The following is a 16,011-nucleotide window of genomic DNA, read 5'->3' as shown; positions in this document are numbered from 1 at the left end:
TTTAGTTAAATATTTTATAAAAGCGATGGTAAATTTCTTCTTAATTTTTAGAATTTAATTTCTTTAACTATCTTTCTATAGGTAAAAGGTCATTTCTTATGTTAAATTAGATTTAACGTAATTATCGTCGATTAAATCGTTTATACATTTTGTAATATTAAATTCGTAGAGGTTCAAATCCTAAAATTCTAAGTCTTAATCATATAAGTCCGTAGTGTAGTTTATATAATAAACTTCCTCTATAATTCCTAAATATATATTAGCAATATTTAGGTTCTCTTCTATATTGTCGTCGTCCTTAAAGAAGGCTGGGTTAAAGCGGTCCGGGTTGATTAGAAGCTTTTTCCTCGCTAGTAACTATTTATTATCGTCGTTTTATAACCTATTTTTAAATTTCTAATTTAAAGTATTAAACCTAACGTTATTTAGGCTTTACTTATATATAATATAGAAGTTAAAACGATTAAGAAACTCCAATTATTTTATATAACGAGGGGTAAACTACTTTATAGTTATAAATATTTTAAAATTCTTATAATCTATAATAATTTTTACTTTCTTTTAGGCCTCTTTAAATTTAGGAGCCTATTCTTCTAATACTTTTACGATCGCTAATAATTCTTTATTATAACTATTATAATTATACTTTACTATAATATATTTTATTAAAAAGTAGGCTATTAGGTAAAAAATTCTATTATTTCCCTATTAGGAAAATATCCTTCCCGATGCCTAATTCGATACGTTTATTTTAATTATTCTTTTTTTTACCTTAATTGTAGATTTTCAGGATTGGTATTATTATAAAAGTAATTTTGAAGTTATTAAATACTTTTTAATATTTAATATCCTAATACTAATCCGCTGTTTTTTTAGTAAGTTTGTAAAGGGGTTTTACTATATTCGAAAAATTTTAATAAACTGGCGGTAGAAATTAATAAAGTTTAGGAAAGATTATAATCCTTTTTTTTAATTCCGGAGTTTCCTATACCGTTACTGCTTTAATTTTATTTATATCTACTTTAATACCGCTTAGTATCATAATTAGGCCTAGATATTTCGTCTTTATAATAAAAAATTCGTATTTATCGATATTAATTTGTAGCTTTAATTTTTCGAACTGCTTTAGAATATCCGATATATATTTAATATAATCCTCTTCGTTGTTTAAATAAATTAAAATATTACTGAAGTAAATAGTAACGAATTTATTTTGGGTATTATAGAGAATATTTTTAATAAAATTCTAGAAAGTTACCGGCGTATTTTATAAGCTAAAAGGATAAATTAAAGATTTATATAGCCCGAAATATATTATAAATATTATTAGCTATTTATAGCCTTTATAAATCCGTATACGTGCAAGGGCACAGTATAGGAGAGTCGAAGGCAGAGCTAAGATTCCATCTATGACAGAAGATTTCAGATGGGGGGAAGAAAAGAGGAAGAAAACTAGGTACAAGCGTGTAGACCCAAATAAATACTCTGGTCGTGTAAGCGATAGCGGGACCCACATGTGGGTCGCTGACTACCAGCGCCGTCACAATACGGTTGGAAGTTGCGACGATATTGAGTTTGGTAAAAACTTTAGCCTTATAAATAGCGTTTAACGTCTTTTTAATTAAAGGAAGAGAGTATTGTATTTTCAGAATTATATTATTAATATTTTTATAATTTACGTAAATATAGATATTACCGCCCAGCTTCTTAATTAATGAGATTAGGGAAGCCGCTAGTAATTGTAATAGTTTAATAAATCCTTATTTAATATTTTTATTAAGCTATGTTTTAATAACCCCTAATTCTAGGGGGGAAAATAATTGTAATTGAGCGTTAGGTAATTCAGCTCCTAGAATAAATTCGATTTTGTAATTGTAGGACTTATATTAAAGTATAATTTTAGCGTTGCTAAGATTGGCTACTTTCTAATATTTATAGTAGTATATTAGTATTTTCGTTTTGATTTGTTCTTTGGTAGCTAAAGGTTTGTTCGCTTTTTTGTAGAATCTTTTAGCGTCCTCCTTTATCATTTTTAATATAATTTCGCTTATATTATCTTTTAAAATCTTTAAAGTGTAGTTTATAAATTTATTCTTATACTTAGTTCTATTACTTATATAGATTTCCTTATATATTTGATTTATAATTTCTAGCTTTCCCGATTCCTCTTTACTCTTATTTTTTGTTTCCGCCTCTATTTATTTAATTACTTCTTCGATTTTAACCTTGCTTATAATAATTGCTTCCAATTACTTTATACGGACTACGAAATTAAAATTTGTAGCGTTGAGTTCTACGATATCGTTTATATTAATAAGGATATTATTAACGTCAATAGGCCTTATAAATAATAATATTAGGAATCTCCTCGCTAAATTTACGATAAGTAAGCGTTGCCCGCTAATTATTTTGTAAAGTATAGGTTTTATTTTAGGCTCTACCGTTTAAAATAGGGTTAGATTTTAAAGTAATATTATTATTTAATTCCCTTCCGGTAAATTAATAGGCTATAATTATTTAGAGTTCGTACTTACCCTTTTTGCGATTCTTTCCTATAATTGAACCCTTTTATATTAAATTGTATATTTAATTTAGGATAATATTAGAAGTTCTTAGGAGTATTGCGGGTTTAATCCTAATATTAGTAGGCGAACTATTAATCTTAGTTTTAATAATAGCCTAGTTTCAGGTTCTAGCGCTATTATTATACTTTTAAAACCCGGTCTATTATCTAGAGAAGGCGGCGCCGCTATTAATACCGATCCTATCTCTCTCCTCTTATTAATTACTTCTTAAAGAATTTCCTCCTTAATAAGCTCTTCTTTAACGATTTTTATGGTATTCCTGTATAAAACTTTAAGTGCCAGTATCTAAAAGTTGGGTATATCCTTAGGAAGGTACTTGTTTTAGTATTTTTTATTGAATTTAAATTTTCCTATCTCTTAATTCGTAAAAAGGTTATATTATTATCATCAGGGGAGTTTTAAAATAACTGGTTTTTCTAGTAATAATATAAATATTAATATATCGATTTCTTTGTTATGGACGCGAATCTTTATTATTAATTATATATAGTCGGTAATATAGGTATTAATATTACTGTCCGCTAACTTTAACGGCCGTAGCCGTTCTAGCGTATAAATTAGTAAACTATTTTATTTAATACAATTTATATCAATAAACGCTTTGCCCGTATAACCGCTATTAACTAATATTAAATAATATACTTTACGCTTACTATAATAAAGGTAATTAGAAAGAAGGATAGATTTCTCTAGTTTAGTTATAATTAAATTAATTAATAAAGATTCTTCTTAGTTTAACTTTTTACGCTCTAATTTTAATAGATATCCTTCTAATTTCTTGCCCCTTCCTTTTTTTAGTAATAGCTTCTATTAGCGACTTACGTTGGAGGCGCTATATTTTCCGTACCGGTATTACTATTATTAGCCTTGGGAATAACTTTACTACCGCTACTATCGACTGTATTAATATTATTGCCGCTGTTACCGTAACTGCTCTAACCGAGCTTCTTATTATTACTAGACTTCTTATTATTATTTGAACGGGTAATCTTAATACTAGCAATAAATCCCTTACTATTACCTAAATCTACGAATTATTAATAATTCTTCTACTTATAACCTTTTTTACTATATTTTGCATATTTACTATTATCCTAGTAACGCTTCTAAATATTGGAAAGTATAATACGACGTATAATAACTTTAAATTAATTTAAATCTATAATATTACCGCTTTATAAACCGGTTTTAATGTATCTACTGCCGTTACTATTATTAGAATTCTTATTACCGGAATTAGAATTATTATAATTATTAAAAGCGTTAGAGAATTTCTTTCCGAAGGCGGCCTCTTCGTAGTTACAAACGAGGCTACGTAAGAGTATAACCTAGCTTTAAAAATTATTATTAATTAGGAAATTAATCTAGTAATTACTTAATTTCCTAAATTAGTCGTTAACCTTTTTCTTAAGTAAAAATATCCTTATCGAATTATTTATACTATAGTAGTCAGCGTAAAAGATAAATTTGTCCTCGAAGTTCTAGAAATTAGATTTTTACTAAAGTTACTAGAGAGTACGCTCAGCGTCTAACTTTATATTTATAGTGTTATAACGAATATTAAAATAAATAATCAAATTCTCGCTTATTTTCTAGGGCTTTATCGAAGGGTCCTTACTTTTTGTAATAAATTTTATACTTTTTTTAATGTTAACTATAAGCGCTTTACCTAAACGAATATAGATATAAAGGAATTTAATACATTCTATAGGGAATGCTTACTTATTTATATTCTAATATAAATAGACCTTTGTACGCTAAATAGAATACATATTATTATAGTTACGGGGTATTTTACTAGAAGCGTTAAAAACCTTAGGGTCGGGTACTATATAACGGTGATTATTACTATTATAATTTATAACCGGAGTCGAGACCGGAGGTTTAAAGGAGGGACCGCTAAAACTTCTACTACCGTTGCCGGGACTACTAGGATTTCTACCGCTACTACCGCCGGGATTTCCGCCGTAGCTATTACTGGAACTACTATTATTAAGGCCGAAGCGGGTAGGGACGCCGATACTATTATTTTTAAATAAAAGTTATAAGGCCGTTATTATTAATTTATAATTCGGCAATTTAATTCTATAAGTAAAGTATTTAGGTTTATAGTGAAAGTACTTGAGCTTTTATAATTATATTATGATTTATTATATTAAATATCTCTTTATTGTAGTTTACGTATAATTACTGCCTATCTTTATATTTATCGAACTACTTCTTAATTTTAGACTTCTATTAAATAACTTCGTTCTAAAAATTCCTCTAAGACTACTTATTAATATAGTCCTCCGCTTCCTTATATAAAATCTTTTAATAAAAACGTTCTTTAGAAGTACGAAAGGCTTCGGCGATAATATTGATTATAATTATAAAAGCGGGCAGTTAAGTAATATAGCTAGTATATTAACGGAAAATAACCGGGTAAAAAGCTATAAAATTACTAATTAATAATATATTATATAAAAAGGACTAAATATTACGATGTATAATATTGTTACTATATATACGTAGAGTTATTAAGGCTATTTTATTATTAGTAACTATTTTATTACTATCTATTAGGGGATCGCTTAATCCTTAGGGAACGAAATTAGGACTATAGAATTTATAACCCAAATAATAATAGTTAGGGGGATGAAGAACGTTAACTTTATAAGAATTTAGCTCCTATAGAATAGGGTAATTATTAATTATATTAAGAATTGAAATTTAATTAATAAAAGTAGAGATAGCCTCGCTTAGGAGATTGGGGGATCAATTAATAACGATAAATTCGGTATCGGTATTATTATTATAATAATTAATAATTACCGATTTAATATTATTATTATCCTCGTAGTAAGTAAATAAACGTATTTAGGATTAAAGACGTCGTTTAACGCTTAATTACTATAATTACAATAGTCGTAGAATCCGCTTATAATTAAAAGTGCTAAACGGATAACTATTCTTACTAAATTAATTCTCTATTCTACGTAGGGTAAGAACGTTAAAAATAATCCGAAAACTTAATTACTAGTAAATTATTAAGAAAAACGTTCGTCGCGATATTTATAGTAAATAAGCGCGTATAGCGTAATATATAGGTATAATAAACTATTACGGAGCGAGGGCACCGTTAAGTATGAAGTATAATCTGTATTATTATACGAAGGAAGTAAAAAAGGTATACGTAGCCAAAGTAAATATAGGGCACGGGTAAGATCTACCTAACTAGATAGATCTACCCCATAACCGCTACCAAGGCTAAGCCCAGTGCTATAGCAATGGCTACAGCTGAGCCGCAGTGTAGCATTGGCCAATAGCACGACTAGCACAGGGCATGTGATCTAGCCCTGTGACACGTAATATATAAATATTCACAAATAAGCAATAAATTATTTATAATCTTTAATACCGAACTCTAATTAATTTAAAAATAATACGGGGTAATTCGCTAATTTTAATAATAAGCTAGGATATATAGAAAGACTATCAATTTCTAATATACTATCTAGTATCGATTAGGCTTTAAATAACCGGTATTTTCTTAAAGCTATTTTAATAAGGTATTAAAAGTAAATCGATCTATATAGAAGAGTTATGAAAACTATATTACTAAGTTGTACTAAATTCTATCCGCTGATTTTCTAGTATAGTTTGGGCTATAGTATATAAGTTCAGAATCCTTCCTGGTACGACGAAAAATAATATAAATAGCAGTTACTACTATAAATACGAAAGCAATTCGGTTACGACTTCTAGATTTATAGCGACCGATATCAACGAATACGAATATGTGGCAGTTATAGTACAATAGAGTTTTGATAACTAGGAGTATAAGGTTCAAGTGCGGCTCAACTGACATAATATTCACCGACAGGGCAAACCTGCTTACGTTATATATCTTGGTAAGGAAACTCACGAAAACTCACGAAAACTCACAACTTTTCTGCCAGAAGTAGGGTACCCCCTACTTCTGAGATTTTGTCAATTTTAATAAGAAAACCGGTCAAAAACACTAAGAATCTGTCGATCTCAGTACAAATTAGGAAGGTATGACGGCCTACATTAGTCGGTACCTCTTCTGAACACCCTGGTTCAAGTTTGAGCAGTTTTCTCGAGTTTTCTCGAGTTTTTTGGTGCCCAGACTAGTTAGTCCAGAAAAAAAATCGAGCTTGGCACCAAAACCCCCTGTAACCCTCACAACTTTTCAATGAAAAGTTTGAGCCGATCAGGGCCTATGGCGAAGGAGAAACGCTTGCCCCTCAAGTTGTTTTGGCTGCTTGGCTTGTCCCTGTCTTCCCCGCCATATTCGTCTGCGCTAGATTCTACACGACCCGCCGCATCCTGAACTCCAAGCCAAAGGAAGATTGTAAGCAGAAAGAACCTGCCTCCTGGGTCAGGAATCTGATCCTAGGGAGATGCTGCAGCTTCACTAACCTTGGGTATTCCACAGGGTTTATCCTCGTTGCATTGGTACGATACTGGCCATGAGCATACCTCTAACGAGTACATGCTAAACAAATGTTTCCCACAGATATTCTCCATTCTCTTCTCGGTATCTGTGACGATACGTATGTGGTCTTGTCTCTCTTGTGCACCGCGAATGTCAAACTTTGACAAGAGAGGCTAATCTCAGGGGTGTTCACCTAGAAACAAAATATGGGCTTGGTAGGCATTACGGTGACGTCCCAGACCCCAAACATACCTACAAGAAGTATCTGCTCGTATGTCATCCTAATATCTCATCTCCGCCTCTTCGCAGGACACAATGAAACAGTCCCCCGTAGCTGACCACGTCCTTCAGGTTAGCGCTTTTGGAGTCACTAGCACGTATCCAATTGCCAACTTTTTCACCAAGCTTTCAATCCTCTCCTTCTACCTACGCTTTACAACAAGCCGTTGTTTCACTTATGCCGTCTATTCCACCATTGGTTTCGTCTTTGTCCTCAATGTCATCGGAGCAACAGGCGTCCTTTACTGGTGCAAACCGATCAAGGTCTTTTGGACCCATTGGAACAAAGATCAATGTATGGACATCAATATATGGTATGAATCGCTACTGGGACCCAACGTTGTGGCCGACATCATTATCTTGTTGATGCCCATATGTATCATCAGGCCCTTGAGATGTGAGTTCGCTCAAAAGGTATCCTGGGTACAGGCGGCTTGTAAGTTCTCACAACTCGCACATCCGAAGTTCCGAACAAAGCTCTAGCTAACATGAAGACAATTCAGCGTGCTGGGAGTCAGTCTTTTCCGTTTCATCTGTGGTCTTCTCGCCATGGGAGACGGGGACTACACTTGGTGCTTGGTAATCCACTATATCTGGGGGCGAGTAGCCCTTCTAAAACCTGTGGTGGACATCAGGTTAAGCTAACCATGGTCTCTTCAACAGCAACACGGAACTGAACGTCGCCATCATATGCGCTTGCATGCCCTGTCTAAAGCCGTTGCTCGTACGCCTCTTTCCCCGGACTCGCTGGCTGAGGGCAGTTCCTCGGCCAAGAGACCTGGACACTATATCAGAGTACGCTATGACGGATCGAGACACTTCAACCGATGTAGCCGAAAGGCGGATCGACTGGGCATCGTTGCGGGCGAGCCACGGTATGAAGAATGATACAGAAGTAGTGTCAACGGACATGGATCTGACGTCCACTGACGAACGAGATTACGGTGTAGTTGACCCAGAAAGAGGAAGGATAGAGGACCAGATATCAGGACAAGCACCAGGCAACAGCTCCGGTAACAACATCTAGAAGCACAAGCCAGACAACCCCTCGGAAATCTCTTACACCCTTTAACACCAATCAAACATTAAACAGAAGTACTTAACCCGTCAGGAATCGCTAACTGGCCCACTCACTCAACCCTTTTCGCATTCAACGCCATCGCAACCGGATCATCACCACCCTCCGTCTCCTCCCACTCCTCCATCGTCATCCTCTTCGCCTTCTTCGTCTTAGCCCTCGCACTCTCCGCCTCCGTCTTGGCAATCTCCAACTCCTGGAACACGTTCGGATCCCTCTGCACCAGCATCTGCGGCGGTATCCATACCCTCTGCTTCTCCTCCGGCTCCTGGTTCCAAATCCGTCCAAAGTCCGCAATCTCCTCCTGCTCCTCTTTTTCCTGCTGCTGCTTCCTTCGCAACTCTTCGCTCCTTCGAAGCACGGACTCATCCAGAATCTGCCCCGACCGCCCTTGCCTCAATTTGGCTCTGAGTTCCTCGTTGAAGAACTGATCGCTGGTATAAAACGCTGTGGGCAGGTTGTGTACGTTGTTCGGCCCTATGCCGAGGAAGTAGTATGCTTCTGTTTGGTAGTGGATGGGCTGTGTAATGGTGCGGTCTACGATGCCCATACCTTCGAGGCGGCGGAGGATGCGCTCGACGTCTTCGTGGTCGGAGAAGTCGACCGTTTGGACGGCGATTAGACGGTGGTCTGGGTAGTCGATGGAGGAAGAGGTAGCTATCCGGGCGGATGTGCCGAGGATGTTGAGGCCCGTTGCTTGGGCTATTTCGGACCAGACTTTTGTTGCTTCAGATGTTGGGACGGGAATCACCCACTAGGGAAACATGTTAGCGATCCAGTAGCCATTGACCTGATGAAACCGCGAAATCTGGCTGTACATACCTCCCCCCTCGTCAACTTAAACTGCCTCGCCTTCCTCGCAATAAACTCCCTCAGTTCCTCTCGATACCTCTCCTCACTCATCCTGCCAATGCTCCTCTTATACGCCACCTGCTCAAAGAACGTCATGTACGCATTCCTCAGATTCGCAATCCAAATCCCAAACCGATGCGGCTCATGCGCCTTCCCATGATCCAAATACCCCCTCGCAAAGTACGCCTCCCTAACGGGGTTCTCAACCACATACCACCTCGGCACAAACCGATCATTCTTCCCGCCCATCTTCGGCCCCGGAACCGGCGGCAGTCTCTTCAAGAAATCCGCGACTGGCTCGCCCGGCTGCCGCATACCCAGAGGCGGCTCGGACCGCTGGCTGAGGGAGTCCCACCGCCAGGGCGTGCGGTTGTAGGGCTCGCGCATGTGGAGGACTTCTTGGGCCCATTCGTGTTTGGCGAGGGTGCGTTCTTGGATTGTCATTTGCTTTCCTGACCCTGATGATGTCCCTGAAGGTGAACGGTGGAGGCAGTAGGCGAACCATTCGTCGATTCGTGGCTTGACCAGGCTTTGGAAGGGCGCGCCGTAGACTTTGCGCAGGATGCGCGAGTACTTGGGATCGCGGGTGATGGACTCAAGGTGGGAGGGGGTGGTTGGTTCGTCGTAGTATGATCTGATTTGAGGGATGGTTTTCATGCGGGTTTGGCTGCCCATGTAGAGCGCCCTTGAGGGCCATTGGGCGATGAGCTTTCGTTGTGTGAGCATGCCGATGGTCTTTGACGCTATTATGGTAGATACGGGAAGAAAGTTGAGTACATCAAGAAGCCCGCAGTTGCTCAGGGTCGAGTACCTGGACTGGGGGAGGGGGGAGGAGCGGGGTACCTTAACACAGTGACCACTGCCAGTTATTCAGCCCAGTTGGAAAGAACGAATGGTTGCTCTTTCTCGGCTAAGTTGTGTAACGTGGGAGGCAGCTTCCTTCCCGTCTCTCTGATGCACCTGGACTCTGTGCAAATTAGGAAGTAACATCCCGCGCCCGTCCTGTCAATTGGATGGAGGGGTGACCGAGACAAGTTCTGCAACGACATTTCTACCATGACATGAAAGCTTTTTGAGTACAGTCTACTCGTCCTGAGCAACCTCGAAAACGTCCAATATTGCGCTTCAACAAAAGCTTTCCCTTCCCTTTTCTCTGTATTCCTTCTAACCTTTTCTCTTTCTTCCTTCCACTTCGCCTCCACAGAATGGCGCGAGCTTTGCCTGATAGGCGCCCAAGCGGCTGCAAGCCACCTGCTTTCTCAAGGAGCTAGGGAAGATATATCTCGTTCCTTCAATTGGTCGCCTTATTGGTCGCCCATGCACGTTGCTATCCCGGGGTTTCAGTCTTTGCTGTACATGGACCTTCGAGGTAGGCAGTGTCAAAGCTGTATGGCGTGAGCTGTCTTGGACCGCTATGCATCATGTACATTCGTGCTGTGACCAAGCCGCCCTCGCTATCAGGGGATTGTCCAAGCTAACAGTGTTTCTCATTAGTTTGTCGACACCGAAAAGAACTGCCTGGGCTCTAAATCCATACGTTAGTCTGCCTTGGCCTTCAGCCTCCAGTTGACAAGGTCTACGACCATAGGCGTGTTTTTGGTGCCCCCTCATTTCTGACTACCCCGGTTTCTAGCTGGTCAGGACCGGGTCGTCGGCTACCGCGATGTAGTCGATGATTCGCGGATTCAACTTCGAGGCTGTTGGTATAGGTTGCGCAACGGCGATTCCTACTGTGCCTAGAGACCTGGGCTAGATGCCTCTCTTTGGTTGTGTAACAACACTCGAAACTGATAGCAAGAGAGGTGCGATATGAAGTTCTCGGGAGCCTTCTCGCACATATATTGCGGGCTTCTCCCTTCTCGGCCACCCTCCACTTCCGACCGACTCTTTTATTATGACCCTTTTGGACACCCCAAGATCCGGTCCCTCCCCTGACTCACGCTTTTCATTCTTCCACTTCCCATCTCAATTCATCTGCCATGTTTCACTCTGGAATCTTCGGAAGTGCTTTCACCGGCCCAGCTGACCCTCGCTTTGAACTAGAGCCTGACCGCCGAGGAACGTTTGCCATCTTCTCGACATGTTTTCTTACACTCGGTCTTTGTGTGTGGACTTCTCTCCATTTCAACGTCCCTGGGCACAATGAGAGAGGCATGAGGCAGTTTGTACGCAAGACTGGATGGATGATAATGGGTCTTGTCTGTCAAGAACTGGTAAGATGTTATCCGTCCTTGCCCAGCCTTTTCTGCGCTAACATTTAGAACCGCAAAAGATTGCCTTTACTGCATTTCAGCAATACACACAGGCAAAGAAGCTCACCAAAGCCATGAACCCACTCAGAGACTCATGGCTACTCTTCGCGGTGGAAGGCCAAAACAAAGAGGTTTTGGAGGCGCTTGACATATTGCTTCAGGCGTCGCAAGAGCACAATAGACTTGGAGGTATGGTGCACTACAAGCCACCTAACTTTGCAATGAGCTAACAGATCCTTGACGCAGACCTCCCTTACGCCCAAATGGACCATGATGCACAGCTTCTTGGCAGTTATGGGCGGCTTCGTCGTCGAAATAAAGGATCAACCCGCGAGCAATGACAAGGCGGAGATCCAGTCCTTCCTCCCTTGGAAGTCAAATGGGGCAAGGCGCACACGGCTTACGTTGGTTCCGGAAGCCCTCAGCTTCTTCAAGGAGAAAGGACTATACTCCCTGATTCCCAAGCCATCACTCGTGCACATACAGGACAAGAGCAAAGGAAATACCCTGGCCAAGGCACTGGTTTGCTTGCAAGGTAAGTGTACTGTGTGTGCCGAAATCCCTCGTAATTCTCACAGCTGCTAACAAACATAACCGTCCGGTAACATCATGATTCTGTGCCCAATGCTTCACTCGGTTTGCCCAGGGTCTAGCAATAAGTCTTCTAGAACTCAACACCTTCGGTCATGCAGTGTGCACCTTGATCATATACGGCTTGTGGTGGAGTAAGCCATTAAGCATTGACGAGCCGGAGAAAATCCCATTCGACCCCGAAGGTATAACTGTGGAGGCAAAGCTTCTTGCAAGTATGTGCACCAAGATCAAGCTGGACAATAAAGTGTCAGAATCCGCTCACCTCCACAAAGATGTGCAAAGTCTCGTGTTTCCTGTTGAGTCAAAAGGAAATGAGGAGCTTGAGCACAGAATCAACATCAACCGAAAGGGGCCAGTCGAGAGGAAATTCGGGATGTTTGGTGCTCGGCGGACGGCTTTCGAAGATCTCGTTTACACGCCTTTGGGCTACCATTTCTCGGACAGGCACAAGTGGGTTTCCAATGCGTTCTCAGATATCTGCCGGTATCCGTTGGCCATCAAATTTGCTAACCACTGGCTAAACCTTGCAGGACTTCTCGAGAGCCTCTTTTCCTGAAGGTGGAGAGATCCGAAGACCTGTTATACCTTGTGCAACTGACACCTCCTGGGGTCACGAAGCGAGTTGCTTCCGATATGAAGCAGGGTAACGAATGGGATAGTATCGAACTACGAGGAGCTGGATCCTTTGACAGGCCTATCGATGATGCAAGCCCAGCTAGACGGTTGGAGGAGATCGGTCGGCTAGTTCCTTATGTCCAGGTTCTTCATTCTGACGTCCGACGGTGGCAACTATCCCTCCTCTATCACGGCTTCGACACTGTCCCTTCTAACCTCCTGAAGGATCGAATTGGGAACTTCCCTCGGTTTGGAGAACCCGGCACACGCTTCGGGTTTTGTTTGGGCTTCAGCATCTTTGGGCTCATCTACGGCGGTCTCCATTGCGTTGCCTGGAATGCACCTTTCTTCACGGAGATTGAGAAGACGCTGTGGAGGGTGTCCAGCCTAACCATAACGGCCACTATCATTCCAGTCTTCCTCGTCGCCTCGTGGATCTTGTTTCCCCCGTTCTGGCAGGATCCGTTTGGGAGAATCACCGAGATACACACCGTCCTGCAAAACATCCAAGCGAATGTCAAGCCTGAGGACTGGATTTCCGTATTGATATCATGGGTCATGTGGATTATCCCCATACGCAAGATTGTCCGACTGTTGCCACAGCCGTGGGAAGGCTTCGACCAAGATATGATCAAGGGGCTGGCACATGTCGCATACATTATGCTTCTCATACTGTTCTTTGTTTACAAGGTCATCTTCGACACCACTGTCATATTGCTTCTCGTCTTCTACACCTTAACACGGCTTTACTTGGTGGTGGTTTGCTTCGTCAACCTTGCTCATCTTCCGGACTCTGCATACCTGGTACCTAACTGGTCCCGGTATGTACCTCATATCGGCTAACAGTCCGGGTTCTCGAAGTCAACATCTTTGGGTTCGGATTATGAAACTTTGTCAATGGCGTACGGTATCGCCGGTGGATCCTCGATTGTTTACACGAAAAAAGGGGGTGTTCCGCGGGATCCACACTGAAGACTTCTCATAGACAACAGCCCTTTTGCTCCCTGTCAAATGCACGCACTTAAGCGCTTTCCTCGTTCAAGAACATCACATACGACCATACCCACTGGAAAACTCGGGATCCCGTCCGCTCTCCCATAGATAAGCCAGTGAGGGCCAGACTAGTAGTTGGGTCGGTGACGACCAGCGAATCCCTGGTGTTGTATGTTTTTTTGTGCTTTTTGCCCAGCTCGCCCAGGTCGACTAGCCATCCCTGCTCTCTTCTGACTCGTCGTTCATCCATCGCGACATGGATCTTTTGGTGTTTTTGTCCCACGATCCTGAACACAGCCGCGAAGGAGCGTCCTTCATCTTGAACGCGCGTCTCTGTTCTGATCTTTCAGGGGAACCTTGAAGTGTAGTTCATCTCATCACGCCGTTCTCCCCGTGCCCTGTACTAGCTGTATTCAGTGTTGAAATCCATGACTGTTTACGATCCGCCCCAAGCCTAGTCCTTTTCCGTTCGAATCCCATTTCTGCCCTGTCGTTTTGCATACCTATCCTGTTGAACCTGTGATGTTGAACAAGGCCCAAATGCTCGTTTCGTGTCCTGTTTCTTTCGTTTCTACAGGTTTGTCGTCTTTCATCATCATCGCTATACCACATCCTCATTTTCCGCTCCCAGTACCAATCACTGTTGCGCCTGCTGAGAGGCGATGATCTCACCGGCAATCTTGGCGGTAGCCTCGACGATGAGAGAATGCTCATGAGAGTGTATCCTCTCCTCTAGCTGCTCCAGGCTCTCACCCTCACGGCACTCGATCTCGCGCACAAGGACGGGCGCACCCTGGTCGACGGCCTCGATAACGTAGTGCACCATGATACCGGTCTTGTTGTTCTCCAACTTTCCAGCCTGGAAGTCGGCGTACGCCCTGTCAATGGCGTGTGTACCGTCGTACTTGCCTAGTGCGGAGCGAATGAATTGTCAGCGCACAAATCCCGTTGTCCCTCCCTCACCATCCACCTGATGTCAGACAAACCACCTACCAGGAAGCGCCGGATGCAAGTTGATAACCTTGATTCCCTTCTCCGCGATAGGGCCCAAAAAGTGCTTGCCAAAGATGTACATCCAGCCCGCCAGCACGATCAGATGCGGCCTTTCCGTCTTCTCATCCAGCGCGAGCACCTTCTCGGCCAGCGCGGCATCGTACTTGTTGCGCGCCTCCTGCATCTTCTCCGGGTCCGTCTCGCCACGCGCCTGGAACCCGTGCGAGATCAGGTTGTAGTACTCCCAAGGGATCCCGGCCTTTTCCGCGCGCGTCGTCGCGTACGCCTTACCCCTGTTCACGATCAGGCGGGTGATGCGGGCGTTGGGGATGTTGCCGGCGGCCAGGGCGTCGACCACCGCCTGGAAGTTGGAGCCGTTGCCGGAGGCGAACACGAGGATGCGACACTCTGCGGGGGAGGACATGGCGGGCGAGTGGGAGGGCGGGCGGATGGATGGGTTAGGGAAATGAACTGGTCGATTCTCGTTTGTCCCGTATGTGAAAAAGTGAGAGTGAGAAGTGAAAGGGTGAGTGCCGTGGTGAGGAAGATGATGTGGTATGGGTTTTCCGTCGGACCTCGACCGGACCCAATGACGTGACAGCAGCCGAAATTTTGCTCCAGTGAGGGGAACGGTGGAAGGCCGAAGGGGAAGCCCCGGAACGAAGAGGGGCTCCAGTGGGTTTCAGTAGGTGCCAGTGGACTGCAGCCCCCTGAAAACCCACCGAACCCCGCGGGAACGCGTAAATAAAGTTATCGGTGGTGCGTTATCTTCACGTGAGAGGCCCACTTTTGACGTCGGTCGTTTTCTTGACTTGTGTTTCGTTTCTTTTCTTCATCAACATCATCAACATCAATCATGACGGTCTACCTGAGGATGCGCACAACCATTATCCGACAAAAATTAACGTCTTTCCACGCAATAGAAATGAGCTACGGCAAAGCGACTTTACTCCATGGGCCAGGTGCGAACGAGAAATATTGACAGCAAAGGACGACGAAAAGACGACATGGGCCATGGGCGGATAAGAACAAACACCCAGAAGCACCTGGGGACGAGTTCATTAGCTACTAAACCTCTCTTTGTGGCGCTTCAGTTCCGGTATCAACGATCTAGTGGTTCTGTCGGTCTTTCAGACACCATATCGTGATATGAATCACCCAACCCCCTCATGGAAACATCCCTTCGACCCCGGTGATATGCTAGGAAACATCCTTTCGACCCCGGTGATATGCTCACGAAGAGCATTGCCGTCAACCGGCCGGTGGCAGCAAAAACTAGGAGATCCGTCAAGCGACGGTAGCGAGCAGTCAACCACAGGCCTTCTGTCT

At 42.3% G+C, this 16,011-nt stretch overlaps 4 protein-coding genes across 4 annotated transcripts; 2 read left to right on the top strand and 2 right to left on the bottom strand.

Moving 5' to 3' along the window:
* Positions 1-6,809: 6,809 nt before the first annotated feature.
* On the top strand, positions 6,810-8,332 carry B0H65DRAFT_414309 (uncharacterized protein; the record flags this gene model as incomplete). Its single annotated transcript, XM_062823908.1, has 7 exons — positions 6,810-6,942; positions 7,027-7,046; positions 7,108-7,144; positions 7,224-7,297; positions 7,378-7,745; positions 7,800-7,940; positions 7,969-8,332. Coding segments are annotated over 7 exons (1,137 nt in total), but the record flags the coding sequence as incomplete, so codon positions are not given.
* A 51-nt stretch (positions 8,333-8,383) lies between these two features.
* B0H65DRAFT_51824 (uncharacterized protein) lies at positions 8,384-10,122 on the bottom strand. Its single transcript, XM_062828692.1, has 2 exons — positions 9,206-10,122; positions 8,384-9,137 (listed from the first exon to the last, which is right to left on the bottom strand). The coding sequence occupies exons 1-2, from the start codon at positions 9,959-9,961 to the stop codon at positions 8,436-8,438; spliced, it is 1,458 nt and encodes a 485-aa protein (XP_062686942.1). The 5' UTR covers positions 9,962-10,122; the 3' UTR covers positions 8,384-8,435.
* Positions 10,123-11,424: 1,302 nt separating this feature from the next.
* On the top strand, positions 11,425-13,539 carry B0H65DRAFT_505448 (uncharacterized protein; the record flags this gene model as incomplete). The annotated part of the gene is made up of 5 exons (XM_062827993.1): positions 11,425-11,448; positions 11,578-11,676; positions 11,734-12,033; positions 12,134-12,531; positions 12,612-13,539. 5 exons carry the CDS (start codon positions 11,425-11,427, stop codon positions 13,537-13,539), a joined length of 1,749 nt encoding a protein of 582 aa, XP_062686941.1.
* Positions 13,540-13,846: 307 nt separating this feature from the next.
* Positions 13,847-15,315, bottom strand: B0H65DRAFT_585203 (phosphoribosylglycinamide formyltransferase). The gene is made up of 2 exons (XM_062830916.1): positions 14,683-15,315; positions 13,847-14,598 (listed from the first exon to the last, which is right to left on the bottom strand). The coding sequence occupies exons 1-2, from the start codon at positions 15,104-15,106 to the stop codon at positions 14,327-14,329; spliced, it is 696 nt and encodes a 231-aa protein (XP_062686940.1). The 5' UTR covers positions 15,107-15,315; the 3' UTR covers positions 13,847-14,326.
* Between the last annotated feature and the right edge of the window lie 696 nt (positions 15,316-16,011).

The sequence above is a fragment of the Neurospora tetraspora genome, assembly GCF_033439725.1.
Source record: "Neurospora tetraspora strain CBS 560.94 chromosome Unknown B0H65scaffold_1, whole genome shotgun sequence".
Lineage (NCBI taxonomy): Eukaryota > Fungi > Ascomycota > Sordariomycetes > Sordariales > Sordariaceae > Neurospora > Neurospora tetraspora.
The sequence above is the reverse complement of the archived record's forward strand: the minus strand, read 5'-3'. Positions and strand labels throughout refer to the sequence as shown.